At 48.8% G+C, this 22,004-nt stretch overlaps 1 protein-coding gene across 2 annotated transcripts in view; it reads right to left on the bottom strand.

The window, feature by feature from the left end:
* Positions 1-240: 240 nt before the first annotated feature.
* LMF1 (lipase maturation factor 1) overlaps positions 241-22,004 on the bottom strand; it is a 244,419-nt gene continuing 222,655 nt past the window's right edge. Inside the window, exons 9-11 of one of the 2 annotated variants that reach the window (XM_018567617.1) lie at positions 20,930-21,113; positions 7,169-7,281; positions 241-438 (exon numbers count right to left, since the gene is read on the bottom strand). In XM_018567617.1, coding sequence (XP_018423119.1) covers positions 264-438; positions 7,169-7,281; positions 20,930-21,113 — 472 coding nt within the window. In that variant the 3' untranslated portion in view covers positions 241-263. Of the gene's footprint in view, positions 439-7,164; positions 7,282-20,929; positions 21,114-22,004 lie in introns of both variants that reach the window. The other variant, XM_018567618.1, reaches the window with a different exon arrangement.

Genomic DNA, 22,004 nt, shown 5'->3' with positions numbered 1-22,004 from the left:
GAACATGAATTTGCTTTTCACATGATTAAAAAATTGAAGTGATTATTCACACACTTTATTAGGTGAAGACTCTCAACTCCTTTAGTAAATCAGCTCTGTCACGTCAGGTATACTTGAAGAGAGCAGTAGTAAGACTAACTGTAACATAGAGATACGAATCCCCACACTCAGAGGGGGCTAAGAGGTACCCAATTTAGCGCTATAAAAAGTATAAAATTACACATATAACCCGAAAAGTGGTTGGAAAATAAAGCCGCCTTCTGTCAGGACGCAGACGGCAGAGCCCAAGAGCGGGACTTGAAATATTTCTTCAGGCCCGCCAGATTGAGTGGCGGGAAATATTGCGCAATCCTTTTCCGAATCCACCACTTGCCCTCGGAGGAGTGTGCGCCCCATATACGGCTGAACTTGTAGCGGTAATGTTCTCCCCGGATCCACCTGCAGGGGGTAGAGGGAAACGACAACAGGTTTATGAACTGGAATAAAAGCTACTTGTATCTACAATGGTCACATGAGACATCTGCAATGCAGATTTAGGGAATAAGCAGCATTGAAAATGGGGCCAACCTTTTACACTTTTATAAGATAAGCCGTTCTATCAGATGGCACGATGAGGTTCTGTGTGGCTTGTCGTGGCACATAGGTACAGTTGCAGTGTAAAGCTTGTCTGCAAGGACTGCAAAGCACCTACAAGGATTTAAACATTGGCGTAGCTATAACCAGAGCAGCTTAGGCTGCTATGGGGCCTGGAGGTGGAAGGGGCCCCATCAGGTTTTTGAGGCAAACTAAACACAGAACATGTGAAGGTAACAGAGTACTGTATCATTAATGGATGGAGTGGCTGTAGTTGATGACAACTCTAATCTCCTGTAAAGTGTACAGTGTAGAGACGACTTCAGATGCACAAGAGGAGTCTTTGGGATCTTGGCATTGTTACTCACCGCTCAGAGAGAGGTCATCAGGGGGGCCCCCGTCACATTTTTGCTATTTGGCCCCCGAGATCTGTAGTTAGAGCTCTGGATTTAGGTAAGGTATAAGTGCACAGATCTTCTGAATTTACTGAAAGCATATTATCAATTGAGGTATTTAACAGTAAAATTCAATTTGGGATGATATCACTCCAATGTGAGGAAAATTCCCTTCTTAGCTGTCACAGGAACAAGTGTCCCTATTGGAAGATTTCCCCTTTGGTTCCTGTTCAGTGACGAAGGAGCATGGAGACGGCTTCCTGGCCAATCAGGATGCCAGGCAACCTGTAATGACTTCTCCCCCCCCCGGCTTCCTGATACCGGAAGTCCCGATATCGGAAAAAGCAGCGGGAGTATTTGGGCGAGTATGAGTACTCGCCCAAATACTGAGTATCCGTGCATCCCTAAAAAATACATATAGGGAATTTATCAAAACTGGAGCAACCAATCAGCTTCTATCTTTCATTTTCAAAACTTAACTGAACAGACTGAAGAGAGGTGCTCCAGATTCAGTCTGCTCCAGTTTTGATAAATTCCCCCAAGTATGTATGCACTATATATTTTTTTATTATGATTTTTTTGTGTGTGTGTGTGCTTTAGTGAAATAAATGAACTTTGCACGATATTCTAATTCGAGTTTCACCTGTATCTATAGATATATATATTTTTGTGTGTGTGTATGTATATATATATAAATATATATACATGGCTTGAAAAATCCACTCGTTGTAATTACACGGCCGGCCGGGAGCTTTACAGTCAAGCGATCGAGCGTCTCTAGAGATGCCTGACCACTTGTATAGGAGCAAGTGTCACTGCCTTTTCCGGTCCCGAGATCCGCTGTGCCCGATGCGGCCGGGACCGTCACGGCTCTATTACAGGAGATCAAAGGGAGTTCAGTAATACAAACTCCCTTTGATCTCCTCTCAGTCCCCGAATGCAGGAAGTGATGTATTTTACATCACTTCCTGCATTCAGTGTCACTCTCCAGCTACAGAAGCTGATCTCTGCTTCATCAGCTTCTCTGGGGGTCTTGGAGACCCCTGATGTCTCCATAAAGAGGACCTGTCATGTAAATTGGCTATTATATAGGGGGCTTCTTAGATCCCGATGTAATAGTAATAAAGTTGCGTGTCAAAAAAAATAAAGTAATACAAAAATTATAGAATCATAAAAAAAATAAAGTAGGTGATTATATACCTCCAAAAGAAAGCTCTACCTGTCCCAAAAAAATGTTAACATAAAGTGCAAGGCCGATAGTCCGGCCATGCTGACTGGTGAAATTTTTGACTGACTGGTAAGACACCCTAAAATTTTTCAAGCCCTGTATATATATATGTATATATGTGTGTGTGTGTGTACATATCTTAAATCATATTAATGATAATGAAAGCAAAAAAAAAAGCCAAAATAAATTTTTTTATGACAACTTCCCGGGTCAGGTTCAGAATATGAAAAATAAAACGTGCTTTTGGTTGGTATCCCGCAGAGAAGCGGTTAATGCAGCGTGCGCCATTGTTGCCCGGTAGCAGCTGTGAGCAGCGATTGCTTTCATGGCTCTCTGAAAAGCAGCCTGGTGTTATGACATCTTCCAACTGTACGCGTTAAAAATTAGAAGCAATATCTGAGTTGTACGCGGAGGGGGGGAGGGGAGGCGGGGGGCCTAAATCTCACAGACAGCTGTAATTAGTTCCAGAGGGCAACAGCTGTCCCTGGGTGAACAGCTGAGAGATTTTTGGAGGGAAAAACAGGAACTGTGTTTTCTGTCAAAATTAACGACCTGACAAGGCCAGCGAGGGTGGGGAATAAGCCGAAACATGAGTTTTATTATTCCATACGTGCATTTAATATATATTATTGGCTTTTTATCTGGAGACCTCTTTGCGGGGTTTCCCTCCTAATTGTAAATCAAAGTGAGGAGGCTGGTGGAGAAACATAAATTCATTAAAAGCCATAAAACCTTCTCGCGGGTCTCGGCTCGGGCCTACCTCGGCCTATTAGGAGCGGCGTTCAGTCATCCCGGTGTGTAAAGTCTCCGGCAATTAATAGGGCTCTTTTTTTTTTTCTCCTTGAGATTGAATCTAGCGTTTCGCTGTGACTCCTTTGTGGGTTAGGCGAGATGTTTTTACAGCGGGAACGCGTGTTCGTATATCACCAGCGCTAATAAATCACGTCAGGTCAAAGAGACGCTTTAATTGACGCCTTTAATGGACGACTCTGTGGGAGCAGGTACAAAAAAAAAAAAGGTCTTTATATCAAGCCAAAAAGGGGTGTCTATGCGTTTTAATATCCTCGCCTCATAGGATATATGTCGCCGTGTAGGTGACCAGGGACGTGCGGTACGGAGGCGAGATTTCCAGCAAAACATATGAGAGGGGAACAGAATATTGGAAGGAAAATGCAGCAGAAATTCAAAACGTGTCACAAATCCAACAACACGTCTGGCTTTATTCAAAGAGTGTCTACACCAAAAATTCTTTTAGTTTTTGATAGGAGATGGAATGTTTAGTACCCCTGTCAGGTTTTATATCTATTTTTTTGCTGTATTGGGGAGATTTTCCTTCACTTCCTGTTCTGCAGACAAAACAGGAAGTGACAAGAAATCTCTTCAAAATGAGATAATTGCCACCAAAGTCTAAACTGTTCTTGGTAAGATCATTTTCTGATCCAGAGATGTAACATTTTGGATTTGCCATCCATGGCAAATTTTGGATTTCTGAGCGGGTGTCATTGGTCACCAGGACCAATAGAGAGAGTAAATGATAGGGTTTTAAACTTTACTCACACCATTTGATGGAACAATATGTGCAGAGCAGTGACCCATAGGATACGGATGCCAAACAGGGAAGGAACTGCCATTGGCAGGTAATCCCATAGCCCCCTAAGACATGATGGGCCCCCAACCATGACCTTAAGAGAGCACACTGGTCCCCATATATGAACATACATTTGGGAAGAGCTGTTTTGCTTGTTCATGTACATGGCCATATAAAAGATGGATGCATCATGTGCTTGTGAACGACTAAAGCATGCCGACATGTTCAAGGGGTTGAGTTGTTGGACTAAATATTAAATAAGGAAAGATGTGTGATCTAGGCGGGGTGTGGCATCACGACTTGGTGACGTCATATGACATCACTGTGGCCATCACAACAGCTGAGGGGCTCAGGGTGGGGTGTCATACCCATCATCCAATGTGTCACCATTACCCCATCTTCCATCATAGTGGCTGTCTCTGGATGTTCCATAGGAATGTATGACACTGCTGGGCAACGGGAATGCTGCCTGGCAATAATAATAATGATGACACCAGGGGGCATGCTCAGGTGTCATTATTATTGTTGTCATTCCATGCAGTGGAAGTGGTAGGTGGCAGATTATCCACACATTTACCCTGAAAGGTGAACTATGGGGAGAGTGAAATGTACTCATCCCCATAATTATGCAGCTTCAGCTGTCGCATGTCGGCTCTATTGATCGAGAACTGTGATCACACACCACTGATCGCTCACCTCCCTGCAGAGAGCGGTGACTGTCAGTCATCACTCCCCGCAGGGATTCCCCCTCTCCTTTCTGTTCCTTCAGCTCTGATTGGAGACACAGATGGGAAAGGGGCGGGCACAGCTGGCTGTAGAGAGGCAGAGCCAGCTGTCAATCGGGTAGCGGGGTGAATCCCAACAATATTGTCCCAGCTGCAGCACGGCTCTGAGCGCTCAGCATATAGCGGGTAGTATTGCATGGCGGGGGCGAAATTGCATGGTAGGGGTGGGACACAGCGTGGCCCAAGAAAATGTTTGCCCAGGGGCCAATCAATATTAAAGACAGCACTGATAACAGGAAAGAGATGACAGAGTGTGAGAAAGATGATAAACTGAAAATAGAGGGTGAAAGATATGATAGGGGGGGAAACAGAGAGATATAATAGGAGGGAAATGATAGACGTGAGAGAGATGATAGAGGAAAAGTGAGATATAATAAGAGATGATAGGGAGATGAAAAATGATAAAGGGGAAATAAGAAAAGAGGGTGAAAGATCTGACTGGGGAAAAAGAGATAATAAGGGAAAGAGAGAGATACTGTATACAAGGAGAGAGATGATAGAGAGAAGCAGAGAGATAATACAGAGAGCAAGAGAGATGGTGGAGAGAGAAATGACAGAGGGAGATATAGAAAGAAGGAGGAAAGGATGATGGGTAAAAAGAGAGAGATGACGGATAGAGAGAGAAATAAAGAGAAAGAGATGGAGGTAAACAGCCGAGAGATGTGACAGATGATAGAGATGTAGAGATACATGACAGATGGTAGAGATGTAAGAATACATGACAGATGGTAGAGATGTAGAGATACATGACAGATGGTAGAGATGTAGAGATACATGACAGATGATAGAGATGTAAAGACACATGACAGATGGTAGAGAGATGTAGAGATATGTGACAGATGGTAGAGATATGTGACAGATGGTAGAGAGATGTAGAGATACATGACAGATAATAGAGAGCTGTAGAGATACATGACAGATGATGGAGATATAGAGACACACGACAGATGATAGAGATGTAGAGACACGTGACAGATGATAGAGATACGTGACAGACAGTAGAGAAACAGATGATTGATGGATGATGCAGAGAGAGATGATAGAGATATTGATCCTGTAAATCCGTGTTTCCCAAAGCTGCCAACAAGACTGAATTAGCGAGCTCGGTAGTGATGAGGTGAGCAGACTTAAGGAGAAGTCGGACCCCGGCGTCCTCATTGGATTGAATGGGGGAGGGGGGGAGGTGTAATGGAATACATGCTATGACCTGGCCCCGTTCCAGGCTATGATTATCTGACTTGTTGAGCAGGCCACAGTATTAGGCAATAAAGCCAAATGAGCAATAAAGTGTGTAGAGCTTTGGTCGCTGCGAGCCCTCTGGTAATTCGTTTTATGTTGCAGTAGCTCCAGCGATACACTTTAAGTACTTAACCCCTGCAGTGCCAGAGCCGCCACAGAGAGGCTGACAAGAACGTGGTCTGTGTCGTCCACAGCAACCTACCAGATTCCCGGCATCGTTCTTCTAGGACAGGATGGAAAATGATTACATCTGAGGGCTATGAACAACACAACTCTTTTTCATTTCCTGCATTTATTTTTTGTTTCACAGCGCCCTCAGGGATGAGGCGAAAACTGTTACAGTTGCCAAACAGGAACAAAACCGATCAATGGACTGATCATTCTTTCCAGCAGACACTGCAATCGTGCTAATGTCAGAAAATCCCTACTCAGGTATCTGAAGTTGTAGAACACAATGCAGGTAGATGCAGCAGGCATTTCTCAGCACTTCTGGGCAGGTCTGCAGCCTCTTGTTGAGTGACTCGGAGCTGTTATAGTGGGAGGGCGTGGTTGTATCCTCTTAATGAATGTAGATGAGTTTAGGATTGGTTGGAATGATTGAAGGACAGTTTGGTTTGTTGTAGTCAGGCAGCACTCGGGTAACACTGCTTGGCCAAGTGATCACCGGCTGGGAAGCAATGTGTTCCACTGAAAGCTCTTACCCATTCCTGTGCATGATTCCATGGTCATACATGTCCCTTGCGTGTGTTTAAAGGAGGACTATGAGGGGAGTGATTTCCACTCAGCCTCATAGTTGGAGCCGACCTGTGACAATGAAACCGTCACATGTCGGCTCGATAGATCGGAAGTGAGTGAACGCATACCGTCACTCGCTCACTTCCTGATCATCTCCCTGCAGAGATCCATGACTGTCAGTCACTGCTCCCCGCAGGGATTCCCCCCCTCCCCGCTCCGATCCTCCAGTTCTGACTGGCGGAACGGACGGGGGAGGGGGCGGGCACAGCTGGCTCTGCCTCTAGATAGGCAGAGCCCGCTGTCACTCACGCAGCTGGGTGGACCTCAACAGTATTATCAGGATCGGGTTCGGCTGCGGCGCTCTCAGTATATAGCGGGCAATAGCCTGCTATATACCGAGCTTTGGGTCACTGGAGCACGTTAGTATATGTCCTCCTGTGACCCTAAAGAGAACTATGGGATAAAAAGGTTACCCCATAGTTCTCTTTTAAGGACAATTCTCGACTAAAGTTCTTCTATAGACTGGGGCTTCAAAGCCTATCCCCCACAAGTACATGGATATACTACGAGCGGACCTGCAGGTGCTGAGCGAGATTCTGCTTGAAATAAAACGTAGGAGACTTACCTGGGAGGATCCTTGTCCCGGAAGGGGTTGGTGGCCATAAGTGAAGTTGCGGTTTCATCATTGGCAAGCAGTTTCCCGGCCAGGTGGATTAGCCACTCGTTCTGTTCATAAGTCTAATACCCCAATAAAGAGAGAGACAACACATATGATATAACACCAAGCAACGATATCTTCATTTCTTTAACTTACACTAGAAGAATATAAAATATTCTCTATTACCTACTGCAGGCAGAATGCAGACAGCACCTCACAGGGTGACGGGGAGTGTACATTCTGTAGTCTGGGCCGTACACGTTCCTCTCTATACTTTCTATTTTCACAAATCACATTCAGACATCTTAATAGTGATACTTCTTTTTCCATCAATCTTTGTATATTTGACATTTATACAATGTATACTGAGACAGCCGGAGGCTTACAGAGGGTGTGTTTGGGAACAGTTGTCTGGCCACCAAGTTTGGGGTTCTCAGATCATAGAGAGATATGACAAAGCGTACATCCTGAGCAGTTAGGTTGTGTTCTCTGCATACATTTCAAAGGGTTCATTTTTGTTTTGGGTGCACCTCAATGCTTGAAGCCCAGCTGTAGCCTAAATGTAATTGTGGTGCCATCAGGGCCACCCACAGCTCAAATCTGCTGAATTGGGCAAAATTCGAGCTGTGTATGCCCAGCTTTAAGTGATATTAATGTTACAAACATTTTTTAGCCATTTGAAATGTTGTTTAAATTGCTTATAATGAATGCTTCTTCTTGATTTTAAAAGTCTTTCCTGCAGAATCAGCTGCTCCCCTAAGCCTTGAACCTGATATCCTGTTTTAGGGTGGCTCCTTTCCCTTGCAGGGTTATATGGGGCCACCCTTGTGTGTGCTAGTAAGCTGTGTGTGTCTCCACAAACACACAGGCACAGGAAGGGAAGCTTGCTTGTAAAAATAGCAGTGACATCATCACTGTGCTGCACACAGCCTGTGCAGGAAGGAAAATGTGGGAGGAACCCAACAGGCTCCACCCACTACAGACTGCCTGCAGAAAACTACAGGAGGGGGCGGAGACAAGACCAGTCATCCTGCAGAGCGAGAGAGCAGAGCTGTAGGAGGGACCCAACAGGCGCCACCCACTACAGGCTGCCTGCAGAAAACTACAGGAGGGGCAGAGACAAGACCAGTCATCCTGCACAAGGAAAGAGAGCAGCAGTGAGCGGTCTTTATTACAGGAAGCTCCAGGTCTCACACTGGATCACTGCACAGAGAAATACACAAAGCTCGTCAAGAAGAATACACAGAACTCTTGTATGAGGACAGTATTTGTTGATCCGGAGTCCAGCCTTAAAGAAAAATAAATGGCCATGTTTGATGGAAGGTATAATTAGACTATCTGGATGTTGTATTTCTCAATGAAGTCCTTTTCCCTCTTTCTCCATAACACCTCTTCATTCACTTATAACCCAGCGCAGTGGGAACGGCTACAATGCAGATGGAGCGGACCCCGTCATTACGAGGCCTCCCAGCTCTTTTGCTAGAGCCCGATGTACTATTAAATCCAGCTCCACCTGGTGGTACGAGCGGCGCGCTGCGTCACACGCTCCATCTGCTGCAGAACATTTCCTACATCTGCGAGCTACAAACGCAGGATAAGGTTTCACTTTTTCCCAAACATCAATTTCCTCTGGCTTCTTTCGAGGACTGGTGCCCCTAGAGCAGCCCCGTCCTGTTACATCTTTCGTGTCGGCTTCAGTTTCAGCAGAAATTTCCTACGGCATGTGTAAAAAATCTCATCAGTTCTGTAAGGCAATGGTGGGCAACAAGTCCCATGAGGCATTGCAAGACTCTGACAGTTACTGCCATGACTCAGAGGTAGAGGCATGATGGGATCTGTGGTTAGAGCACAGCTGGAAGGCAAGCGTTGCCCAACCCTGATGTACGGTGTACCTAAAGCCCAGGGTGGTGCGGGGTTAGGACCCCATCAGGATTTTACTGCTGTCTCTCCGTTAGGATAGCCAATGTCTCTGTTTGTCCTGGTGACTACACTCGCTGGGACCAAAAGGATGGAAAAATCTGAAATTTTGAGTTGTCATCACAGCAAGAAGAGAAGGCAAATCTTCCAATTGGATGTAACCATTCCTTACTAAGCAGCACAGTAACTGTCCAAGAGGGGATTTCCTCTCACCTTGGGAAAAGTTATTACACACTTCCTGCTGTGTCTTTGGAACAGGGAGTGAGAGGAAAGCTTGTGCCTACAGCTTTAAACGGGTTTTGCATTCCTGTAAGAGTGCATGGGAATGCAAACCCTCTTTAAGCAGGTCAGAAGGAAGTCAACTGCAAGTCAAATGTAACGCTCAATGAATTCTGAATGATCTCACACCGGTCATCAACACAAGTCTAAAATCCATTGATACAGGCCCTTATGAGCTCATCACCATGTCACTCTGCTCTAGGGTTGCTACTTGTCTGGGATTCACCCGGACAGTCAGGGTTTTGAGTTCTGTATGTGCTGTGTCTGTGTTTCAGGCCAGCTGAAACCTGGACATAAGATGTCACAATGTCAGGTGGACAGGGACAACCACGGGGTCCTGGTGTTTCCGGCTCGTATGCAGCTGTGCTTTGTGCACAGTACGGGTGTAGACCTCCGTTGTGATTGGGCTCTGATGGTTTGTACAATGTTTCCAATCTCTCTCTCACCTCCTGGCTGTCTATCCTCACTCTCTCCTGGCTGTCTCTCCCCTCTCTCTCTCCTGGCTGTCTCTCCTCACTCTCTCTCTTGGCCATCTCGCCTCTCTCCCTCTCCAGGCTGTCTCGCCTCTCTCCCTCTCTAGGCTGTCTCGCCTCTCTCCCTCTCCAGGCCATCTCTCCTCTCTCTCCCCTGGCCGTCTCTCCTCGCTCTCACTCCCCTGGCCGTCTCTCCCTCGCTCCCTCTCCCTTGGTCGTCTCTCCTCGCTCTCACTCCCCTGGCCGTCTCTCCCTCGCTCCCTCTCCCTTGGTCGTCTCTCCTCGCTCTCACTCCCCTGGCCGTCTCTCCCTCGCTCCCTCTCCCTTGGTCGTCTCTCCTCGCTCTCACTCCCCTGGCCGTCTCTCCCTCGCTCCCTCTCCCTTGGTCGTCTCTCCTCGCTCTCACTCCCCTGGCCGTCTCTCCCTCGCTCCCTCTCCCTTGGTCGTCTCTCCTCGCTCTCACTCCCCTGGCCGTCTCTCCCTCGCTCCCTCTCCCTTGGTCGTCTCTCCTCGCTCTCACTCCCCTGGCCGTCTCTCCCTCGCTCCCTCTCCCTTGGTCGTCTCTCCTCGCTCTCACTCCCCTGGCCGTCTCTCCCTCGCTCCCTCTCCCTTGGTCGTCTCTCCTCGCTCTCACTCCCCTGGCCGTCTCTCCCTCGCTCCCTCTCCCTTGGTCGTCTCTCCTCGCTCTCACTCCCCTGGCCGTCTCTCCCTCGCTCCCTCTCCCTTGGTCGTCTCTCCTCGCTCTCACTCCCCTGGCCGTCTCTCCCTCGCTCCCTCTCCCTTGGTCGTCTCTCCTCGCTCTCACTCCCCTGGCCGTCTCTCCCTCGCTCCCTCTCCCTTGGTCGTCTCTCCTCGCTCTCACTCCCCTGGCCGTCTCTCCCTCGCTCCCTCTCCCTTGGTCGTCTCTCCTCGCTCTCACTCCCCTGGCCGTCTCTCCCTCGCTCCCTCTCCCTTGGTCGTCTCTCCTCGCTCTCACTCCCCTGGCCGTCTCTCCCTCGCTCCCTCTCCCTTGGTCGTCTCTCCTCGCTCTCACTCCCCTGGCCGTCTCTCCCTCGCTCCCTCTCCCTTGGTCGTCTCTCCTCGCTCTCACTCCCCTGGCCGTCTCTCCCTCGCTCCCTCTCCCTTGGTCGTCTCTCCTCGCTCTCACTCCCCTGGCCGTCTCTCCCTCGCTCCCTCTCCCTTGGTCGTCTCTCCTCGCTCTCACTCCCCTGGCCGTCTCTCCCTCGCTCCCTCTCCCTTGGTCGTCTCTCCTCGCTCTCACTCCCCTGGCCGTCTCTCCCTCGCTCCCTCTCCCTTGGTCGTCTCTCCTCGCTCTCACTCCCCTGGCCGTCTCTCCCTCGCTCCCTCTCCCTTGGTCGTCTCTCCTCGCTCTCACTCCCCTGGCCGTCTCTCCCTCGCTCCCTCTCCCTTGGTCGTCTCTCCTCGCTCTCACTCCCCTGGCCGTCTCTCCCTCGCTCCCTCTCCCTTGGTCGTCTCTCCTCGCTCTCACTCCCCTGGCCGTCTCTCCCTCGCTCCCTCTCCCTTGGTCGTCTCTCCTCGCTCTCACTCCCCTGGCCGTCTCTCCCTCGCTCCCTCTCCCTTGGTCGTCTCTCCTCGCTCTCACTCCCCTGGCCGTCTCTCCCTCGCTCCCTCTCCCTTGGTCGTCTCTCCTCGCTCTCACTCCCCTGGCCGTCTCTCCCTCGCTCCCTCTCCCTTGGTCGTCTCTCCTCGCTCTCACTCCCCTGGCCGTCTCTCCCTCGCTCCCTCTCCCTTGGTCGTCTCTCCTCGCTCTCACTCCCCTGGCCGTCTCTCCCTCGCTCCCTCTCCCTTGGTCGTCTCTCCTCGCTCTCACTCCCCTGGCCGTCTCTCCCTCGCTCCCTCTCCCTTGGTCGTCTCTCCTCGCTCTCACTCCCCTGGCCGTCTCTCCCTCGCTCCCTCTCCCTTGGTCGTCTCTCCTCGCTCTCACTCCCCTGGCCGTCTCTCCCTCGCTCCCTCTCCCTTGGTCGTCTCTCCTCGCTCTCACTCCCCTGGCCGTCTCTCCCTCGCTCCCTCTCCCTTGGTCGTCTCTCCTCGCTCTCACTCCCCTGGCCGTCTCTCCCTCGCTCCCTCTCCCTTGGTCGTCTCTCCTCGCTCTCACTCCCCTGGCCGTCTCTCCCTCGCTCCCTCTCCCTTGGTCGTCTCTCCTCGCTCTCACTCCCCTGGCCGTCTCTCCCTCGCTCCCTCTCCCTTGGTCGTCTCTCCTCGCTCTCTCGCCCTTGGCCGCCTCTCCTCGCTTTCTCTCCCCTGGCCGTCTCTCCCTCGCTCTCTCTCCCTTGGTCGTCTCTCCTCGCTCTCTCTCCCTTGGCCGTCTCTCCTCGCTCTCCCCTGGCCGTCTCTCCTCGCTCTCTCTCCCCTGGCCGTCTCTCCTCGCTCTCTCTCCCCTGGCCGTCTCTCCTCGCTCTCTCTCCCCTGGCCGTCTCTCCTCGCTCTCTCCTGGCCGCCTTTCCTCGCTCCCCACTGGCCGTCTTTCCTCGCTCTCCACTGGCCGCCTTTCCTCGCACTCCCCTGGCTGTCTCTACTCCCTCTCCCCTGGCTGTCTCTCCTCACTCTTCTTTTTCCTGTATATTCTCCTAAAAATTACTACCACACGGTGCTAAAGCATTTGAAGATGGCAACCCTACTCTGCTCTCTCCTCTTATCAGCATGCTTCTTGTCAGCACATAGACTGATTGTCTTCCTGTTCTGCTTCTTCCTGTCACACTCCAGCTCTGCAGTACAGGGACTGCAAGAGTCTGATACCAGGTCATATTCAGATACTTACATTGCTGGTGGTTAAACAAGACCTATAATGATGTATTCATGATTGCAGAGCCGCGGTATTTTGTGTCTTTTATATGGGGCCGGAGTTCAGCTTATAGAAGCGATTCATCGAGCACAGCATGTGCGATGCGACTGAATTGTGGCATTGTGCGATTACAAGAGATCAGTTGCGAGATTGTAGACGGCTTGTGTAACACCTCTGATGACAGTGAAGGTGCCCGATCGCGGGGGGATTGTAGTCACGTTAGAAGATACATGCATGAATCTATAACCAGCCTTTATAGCAGGGCGCACATTGGGAAGGCTTACAATACAAAACACAAAAATTCCCCAGCCTCAGCCTGCCAGCCAGCCTGCAACCAAACAAGTAGCCCTGTCAACAGTATGCGTTAAAATCAGAGGTTTTAGTTGCACAAACTTTTGGCCAAAAATATGTAGAAGCCGCACCGCCGCGCCAAGGCACCTCTGCAAGGTGTGGTCCTAACTATGTATCCGAGTCTCCAAGTGTGAGCATATTAATAAATTACCGTTTGGGGGACGCACTGGAGTCCCAGCGTGCATTTTTGGTTGCTGGGCCTCCAGTGCGTCCCTGCATGTAATTTATCAACTTCATTAATATGCTCACACTTGGAGACTCGGATACATAGTTAGGACCACACCTTGCAGAGGTGCCTTGGCGCGGCGGTGCGGCTTCTACATATTTTTGGCCAAAAGTTTGTGCAACTAAAACCTCTGATTTTAACGCATACTGTTGACAGGGCTACTTGTTTGGTTGCAGGCTGGCTGGCAGGCTGAGGCTGGGGAATTTTTGTGTTTTGTAGGATTGTAGTCACGTGACCGTGCAACTGAAAATCGCCCGTGTAGCCCATACCTTATTCATGACCTTCAGCACACCAGCCGACATTTCGTCTTCAACCAGCACACCAGCCAAACTGGTGTGCACACACCGAAAGTACATTTGTTTGGACTGTTTTAGCTGCCAAATACATAATATATTTCATTCTTTAATTCCGCTCAGCCGGTCCTGTGATGCAGAGACTTCCGACAACTTAAAAAAAAAAAAAGTTTTGGCTGCACATACACTTTAAATATGTAAACACACCATCTGATATTCTTATGCAGCTTTGCTGTGCATGGCCTATGACAGCTGCCACGTTAGGAAAGAGGAGGCAGCACAATGACGGTCGTGCGTTGAGCCCTACGGAATCACTACACAGGAAGTCAGCAGTTGGAAATGATCGCTCCCAATGACAGCTTCTGTCCTGGTAATCTCCTGAAACGTGCATCTAGCCACCGATGTTATTCCTCCTTTCCCCTCAATGTTTTTTTACGAGGATGATGTCATTTATCGTATGGCGATCCTTTAACGTGCCTGGCCGTAGATCCGGTCCAAGTGGCAATGAGCTGGACGTGCAGAGCCGAGGAAGCTGTTGCCAGATTTGCCCACTCAGGATCGGTGAGTCAGAGCAGGCCTGCTGAGCCCACTCCCAGTAGGCAAAGGGAAGTGCGAGCCAGTTCTCTGTACGAGCAGACGTGTTTATTGCCAGAGCGGATTCCCTTGCTGATCAGCGGAGACGGAGCAGCGGGCTCCATGGCAGTGTGGGAGAAGCCTGCAGCAATGACATTTGCTCAAGGGGCGGTTTACGATGTGATTTCAGCTCCTTGTGCTGCGCCCGGTAGACTCCGATGTGCCACCTTATGCCTGGCTGACTACGCGGCCAAAGGATCACTATGGACACGGCTTGGACAGAGCTGGCCAAACAATGAGTGTCAGCTCCTGCTTACCTCAAGGAGACACCCCCCATCTCTGCATAATGCAATTATAGGACTTAAAGGGGAATCCAGACTAGAGCACGGAGTGCAGTGCGCTGGGACCATGTGTGAAGATCCTTTTACTAATATAATAAATGGGGTCAATTCACTAAGGCCTCATTCAGCCGGATGGAAGGCTCCACCCCCACTCTAAAAAGCGTTCAGCGGTGGACCATGTTTCAGAGGGCGGTAGAGCAGCAGCTGCCCATCGTTTAGGAGGTGATGCTGTCTTCTCCTGAATGGCGTTTGGTTTTTTTTTCCCTCCTTTTTTCTTCTAAACCCAATGGCGATTTTTCAATTGCAATACTGCCCGGCAACCCTGTACCCATGCGTTTGCAGCACGGTCCCATTGATTGCAGTGGGGCTTTTCAATTGCAGTACCGCGCTTCAACTATGTACATTACAGCTAACTTTCCATCTAGGCACTGACCCCTCTTCTTGCTGCAAATGTTCCTGCTATGGACCCGCTGATCGCCTATATGTGTAACACCCGGTAACGGGTGTGTGCAACGGTCGGGTCTTTTCTGCCCGTGCGTGCCCGCTAGGGGGCGCGCGCGAGCAGAAAAAAATTGCCGTCTGGGGACGGCAACCCGCAGATGCAGCAGTGCCGTCCGTCCGTTTTTCTACTACGGGCGGACGGCAAGAGGTTAAGGACATATACTAGCGTCCTCCCGTGACACAAAGCTTAGTATATAGCGCGCTACATCTCACAGTATACTGAGACCGCCGCAGCCGGGACGGTTTCCGACATTACTGTAGAGATCCACCGAGCTACGTGAGTGACAGCTGGCTCTGCCTATCTAGAGGCAGAGCCAGCTGTACCCGCCCCCTCCCCGTCTGTTCCTCTAGTCAGCGCTGTAGGATCGGAGCGGGGAGGGGGGGAATCCCTGTGGGGAGCTGTGACTGACAGTTACCGCTCTCTGCAAGGAGATGATAAAGAAGTGAGCGAGCGCCGGTATGTGTTCGCTCACTTCCCGATCTATAGAGCCGACGTGTGACAGTTTCAATGTCACAGGTCGGCTCGAACTATGAGGATGAGTGGAAATCACTCACCTCATAGTTTTCCTTTAAGCCGACATCCCGGTGTTTATTTTTTTTACTGGCTTGATGAATTAGTTTGGGGATGCCGCTGCAGGTGGGATCACATGACAGCGTTTTAAATCCCTGCAAGTTTCTAGTGATAGAAGGAGTTTGTGTCTCTGCCCCTCCCACAAGGCCATAATAAAGGAATCAACTGCTAGCAGCTGATCCCCACAATTGTTTATTTTACATTTTAGAGAATTCATCAGCCAGCGTGTGATTCAACAAACCAACAATCACCCAAAAACAAATGTCAATGTGGGGTGGAGTCGGCCTTTAAGAAGCATAATTACCGTTTTGCTACAGGAAAATCTGGACGTTTTGTGTGTTTGTGTAATTTTGCAGTGGAATACTAAATCCACAGACGTGCCAAATTACTGATGAATGATTTATTTAATCTTAGCTGGGTGTTGTGCAGATGAAGCCTGGACAGACCATAGGAACGCTCCGGAGACTGCTGAGGGGTTCGGTCTCTACGGATGCAGAACATATTTCTATGTGTGCTGGAACGGGAGCCATCAGATGATGCTGGCTTGTGTCAGGACTGAGGTGTAAATTAGACTGGCAGAAGGCGTGAGGGAAACACTACCACATGTTATGGCTGCACACGTCCAACTGGTGTTAGCAAATCCAGCCTTTCCACAATTAGGAGTGTTGTGTCTGCTGCAAGGCTTTCGCATGTTGGCGCCTTGTCGCTGAAGGGCTATCTTCTAAGATGAACAGGAGGAGGCCATGTTGTATACTGCTATGTATATGTGAATGCAGCATACACAATACCCAGGGATTGATAACCTCAAAATGCACAAAGGCCCTGATTCACCAAGCTGTAAATGCACTTAAGGTGTGCTAGAAGACACTTTAACATGCCTTAAAAGCACTTTAAAGGGACACTAAACTCAGGAGTTACATTTTAAAAATACATTCAAGTACGTTAAAGGATAATTAAAGCCTCGGGCTGTTTTTGCATATATCTATGACTAGCAAGCAGTAGATATATGCAAAAAAAAAAACGCTTTGAAAAGGGTTAATACTTACCTGTGGCCTCCCCACGCGCTCCCGTCCGAACATTTGAAAAATCTCCGGCGGCCGCAAAGCATCATGGGGCGGGCGCATGCGCAGATCACATTTTCGGCCAGGACGGGAGGAGAGACACAAGGTAAGTCTATGGACGGCGTGCACCCGCATGCAGGCACCGTGGGACAGGAAGTGCCAGCAAGCGCAGAGGAGTCAGCGCTGGATCGGAGACCCGCCGCAGCGCTGGAGGGACAGATGAAAAGGACAGGAAAGAAGAAGATCGGACTAAGAGACATAATTTAAGGTAAGTGCTGACATTAACATTGGGGGGAGGGAAAAACATTTTTGACTTTAGTGTCACTTTAACTTAACAAAAATGTATCTTATTTGTGTATCACTCGGCTGTAGATCCTCCAATCATCTCTGAATTGGTGCTGACACTGTCCTTCCTTCTGGAGGGGGGCTACTTTTGTTCCCCATGGTCCTGTGTGTGTTGTAAAGTACCCACCGCTCCAAGCTCACTCTTGTGATGGACTACAATCTCAATACAATTTGGTAAACTAAATGTGAGATTGTAGTTCATTACGGGACTTGGTGATCCTGCGAATAACACACTTCCTGTCCTAGAATGGCTACACTCATCGCGCTGTATATATGGAGAGAGCCATGGTTGGCACCCACAGTGTCATATACTGTATACTAGATGTGACACTGGTATGTAGATACCCTTCTAAACATTTTTAGACAGTTTGGTGAAGACTCTTTTCTGTTCCTCAAGGACTGTGCCCCATGCACAAAGCCAGCCCCATAAAGACATGGTTTGATGAGTTTGGTGTGCCTTACCACAACTCTACTGAACACCTCTAGGGTGAATAGGAAGACCAATGGTGATCCAGGTCTTCTCATCTAACATCAGTGCCTTACCTGACAAAGGTTCTTTTGGCTGAATAAGCACAAAATCTCAAAGGCGCACTCCAACATTTTGTGAAAAGCCTCCCCAGAAGGCTGGAGGCCATTATAACATCAGAAATTGGGGCAACTCCATATTAATACCCATGGGTTTTGGTATAGGATGTCTAACAAGGTCATAAAGGTGTGAGGGTCAGGTGTCCACAAACCTTTAGCCATATAGTGTATCTCACAAAGGCTACTAGTGTTTGGTCCACAAAAATACATGTACAAAGTGATGGTAAGAAGGACTTTGCTCAAGCTAGCATTGAATGTAGGTAAATTCCAGACAAATTAGGTATGACATGAGTATCTCATGTCTATAATTCAAGCAGATGCCCACCATCTGATCACTCTTCAGAGGAATCAACCATTGGATAAAGAAAAACCTGTACTGATCAAGGCTCTGCCCAACATATAAGATAGCATACCTGTGCTGCTCCTCCTCTCCTCCCCTGAAAAACGTACCTTTCTTTCAGAAAACACTGCTCTGGGCTCCCTTGGAGACCAAATGCCTGGGCATTAATCATGTGAGCTGCTTCCTGGATAACTCTTCCTCAAGTCAGGACCCAAAAAGTTTTCCAAAGAGGTCCTGTGACCAATGCTTAGGTGTTTTCTCATGTGACTGGCCACCGACAGCAGCAATTTTTTAGAACTTTTGTTTAAAATGTATTAGCCTAAAGCAGGGGTAGCCAAACTCTGGCTCTCCAGCTGTGGTGAAACTACAAACCCCATGATGCATCTCTCTCCGGGAGTCATGTCTGTGGCTGTGAGAATCTTGCAATGCCTCATGGGATTTGTAGTTCCACCACAGCTGGAGGGCCGGAGTTTGGCTACCCCTGTCCTAGAGGATCAGGGTAGGCAAGTGGGCAGGGGTGTTGTTTTATTACAGGTCCACTTTAATGCTCCAGATTACATGCAATGGATCCATTTTTAGTGGGCTAGTGTGTAGTCGTAGGAAAACTAAGGAGGTCTGGCATGGAATAAGAAATATTTTCTTAGCACACACCCTGCCCTGTACGATGCTCACACAGTCCTTTCATTAATCTAATGTGAGCTTCCTCTGCTGAATCAGCAGGCCCCTGTCCCCGGGTGGTGGCTGCCCGCTGTCCAGCAGCCTACAAATGTAGGTCACAGTGCTGTCAGCGGATGTTCCTGTGCTGGTCTCTGCACTAAATTCAGCAATGCTTCCACTCTGCAGGGCTTGCCTGTGTTTGCCTTCATAAGGACAGAGACTGGCTTAACCCTATGTTCATGGAGTGAAGTCATCCCATACACCAGACTGCTCATTAACGTGCGAGACGAGATATATGAAACATTCCACATGCCGCCAATGTACTGCTTTACATGACAAATACATAGAGATCAATGACTATGTGTATAAAAGTCTCTTATATTAAAGAGAACCTGTCTACTAGACACAGCAACACATTAAAGGTATACCTACGGTACCGGTATGCGGTTATTACCAGTAATTTTTCTGAGATGCCTTTCGTTTTATTCTCCGTTTACATGCAGGCCGAGCTGTCCAGCAATGGGGACAGTTATAAGGGTTTGGATATACCATATAACACTAACAGGGAGGCTTGCTTTCATTTATATGGTTTCAATCTTTTTCCAGTAAATGTTTCCAAACTGTTAGCTGGAATTAGGCTTTACTGTGGTTCCTTCCTCCCTAAAGTCCATTGAAATTACATGTCCTTCTAAGACTACCCTGGCCACAGGCCGACAACATTGCTGTGCATTTTCACTGCAGAATGAACCGTGTTGTCAGCTTGCAAAAAAAAAAGAAAAAACAACAGACCTAATGGCAGGATCAACAGGTGATAAAGCTGTGTTACAGGGGCACTCAGCATAACAAAAATGTGCACATGGGAGCTTGGGGCAGTGGAATGTACAGGGTCAGTGCTTTTCCCCATAGTTCTCCTTAGGGTAACGGGAGGACACAAACTAGCGGCCTCCCGTCACCGTAAGCTCAGTGTACCGCGAGCTACAGCTCGCGGTATACTGAGACGCCACACCTGAAGCGGATCCCGACAATTATGTCTGGATCCGCCCAGCTGCGTGAGTGACAGCTGGCTCTGCCTATCTAGAGGCAGAGCCAGCTGTACCCGCCCCCTCCCCCGTCCGATCCACCAGTCAGCGCTGGCGGATCGGAGCGGGGAGGGGGGAATCCAGCCCCTCCCCCTGTCACGGCAGAGAGCTGTGACAGGATCGAGAAGTGAGCGAACGCCGGTATGTGTTCTCTCACTTCCCGATCTACTGAGCCGACCTGTGACAGTCTCATTGTCACAGGTCGGCTAGAACTATGAGGTGAGTGAAAAGCACTCACCTCATAGTTCTCCTTTAAGGAAAAGTAATACAAAACTCCAGCCAAGTCACAAGTATTATACTCACAATCAACTTTTATTTCCTGCCTTACAAGTGTTCAATGTGACCACCATCTGCAGCACCGACAACATCAATGCGATAAGAGAATTCCTCCCAGGTGCGTATCAGCATATCACGATCCACTGAGTTGATCGCTGTTGTTATTCGATGTTTAAGGTTATCGAAGTTAGTGGGTAGCGGTGGAACATAAACGCGATCTTTTACATATTCCCACAAGAAAAAATCACACACGGTGAGGTCTGGGGATCTCGCAGGCCAAGCACAAAGAGCAAGGTCATTGGCCCCCTTCCGACCAATCCATCGCTGGGGCACTTTTTCATTTGAAAAAGTTCGAACCATTAGGTGCCAATGGGTGGTGCTCCATCTTGTGGAAAAATGAAGTCATGCGAATCTGCTTGCAGTGAAGTGAAGAGCGCGCTGCACCGTGAAAACCGAATTTGTTTTCGAGAACACTTTTTGCTGAGGACTCGCCATTCCGAGGGTACATAAACAACTGAATGTTTCCAGAAGAACGGCGCGACTACATCATTCAAACTCCTCTTTCAAATGGTCACTGACTCATTCCATGACGATGCGTGAGAACTGAAGCAATGCGTCATGATATCAGTTCATTCTGTTTGAATAACCCTGCATATGGTGGGTGTATTTCTGCACCCTGGATAACTGACTGGGCATGCAGCTCAGTGAATGGGTGTAGGCGGGTGTGCATGGGTTTATGCCGCTATTTGTGTAAACCTGCGCATGTGTAAAGCCATACACCCCTGGACACCCATTAAATCATGTGCAATATACAAAACATAACTTTATGGCTCCTGATATCAGTTGGAGACATTTCTGAGATCATTTAGAATTTTTTGACGGGTGCAGTTGACCTTCTGACCAGCTGTAAGCTGGGTTGGATCCCTATAGACTAATATGGGAATGCAAAACCCCTTTTGAAGCAGACCTTAGGGCTGCTTTGCAAAGCTTATCCTAAAGGCAGGTTTGCTTAAATTTAGCTCGTATGCCCATAAAGAACTCACAAACAGGCCATTACCTCAAATGCAGCAAACCACATCAGCCAGTCCAGGCGGTAGTGATATGGGGTGATCACACAGGGGCGCTGTGTCAGGTTTCCCGGCTTGCAATTAAACTCGTACTCCTCCCACACGGCATTAGGATCACTGGGGTCCAGACTGGACGTTCCTTGGATGACGACCTCAGTCCGCTCCTTGGTGATGCTGCATGGACACAGAAAAGGTCTGATACTTACAGAAATACAAATGGAAAACCAATCCAGCGAGCTCCTCATAGTTTTGATTGGCCAACAATCTGCTGAAACCCAATGAGATGAGTTTATGAGAACTGTAATAAAATACAACCTACAGTAAGCTGGGTTTCATCCTTCACCTACAAGAACAGCGAGGCCAATTCCAATACCGTGTACTAAACCCCTAGCCCAATACCTTCAAAGTAAATATGTGCTTTGTCCATGCAGGGCACAGCAACGGGCTCACTTTAATGCTGGTCTTACCAAGCAGCACATAGTAACCTTGACTTCCCAGCCTCACAAGCTGCTTTGTTTGGCGGTTCTCCCAGTTATGTGGAGCTTTGAGAAACACACACACACACACACACACACACACACACCACTTTAGCCCATGTTACATTACTGGTGCTTGGTTGCTCAGGCATCACATGGGGGTATGAAGGACCCTAATCTCTGTCATTAAAAGGAGCTTATAAAGATCTTCATCTTTTTTCTTCTGATTTTTTTTTTTTTTGAAGCCCGTGGAACGTGCATCTAAACAAACTTACCCCTGTGAACAAAAAAAGTGAACCGTGAAATCACAGCACACAAGGGTGCAAGGTCCTTCAATAAAGAAGGAACCTAGATTCCGACCCCCCGGGGCGCAAGGCTCCTGACGGGTTGAGACTGTTGGTCCACCAACCCGAAGGCCAGTGGACCCCGATCCTTTGGGGACCTGCCGAAACAGGTCCCTCACAGTACTAGGCAGGGGGCTCTCTCGAAGAGAGACCCCCTCCTGGATTGGGAGGAGACAGAGAACCCTATATAAGGGCACAGAATCTCCTCCCCACATCAGGAATAGGCCCCGAAGAAACCTGCACCT

The sequence above is a fragment of the Nanorana parkeri genome, unplaced genomic scaffold (genome assembly GCF_000935625.1).
Source record: "Nanorana parkeri isolate BGI_ZX_2015 unplaced genomic scaffold, ASM93562v1 scaffold1075, whole genome shotgun sequence".
NCBI lineage: Eukaryota > Metazoa > Chordata > Amphibia > Anura > Dicroglossidae > Nanorana > Nanorana parkeri.
The sequence above is the reverse complement of the archived record's forward strand: the minus strand, read 5'-3'. Positions and strand labels throughout refer to the sequence as shown.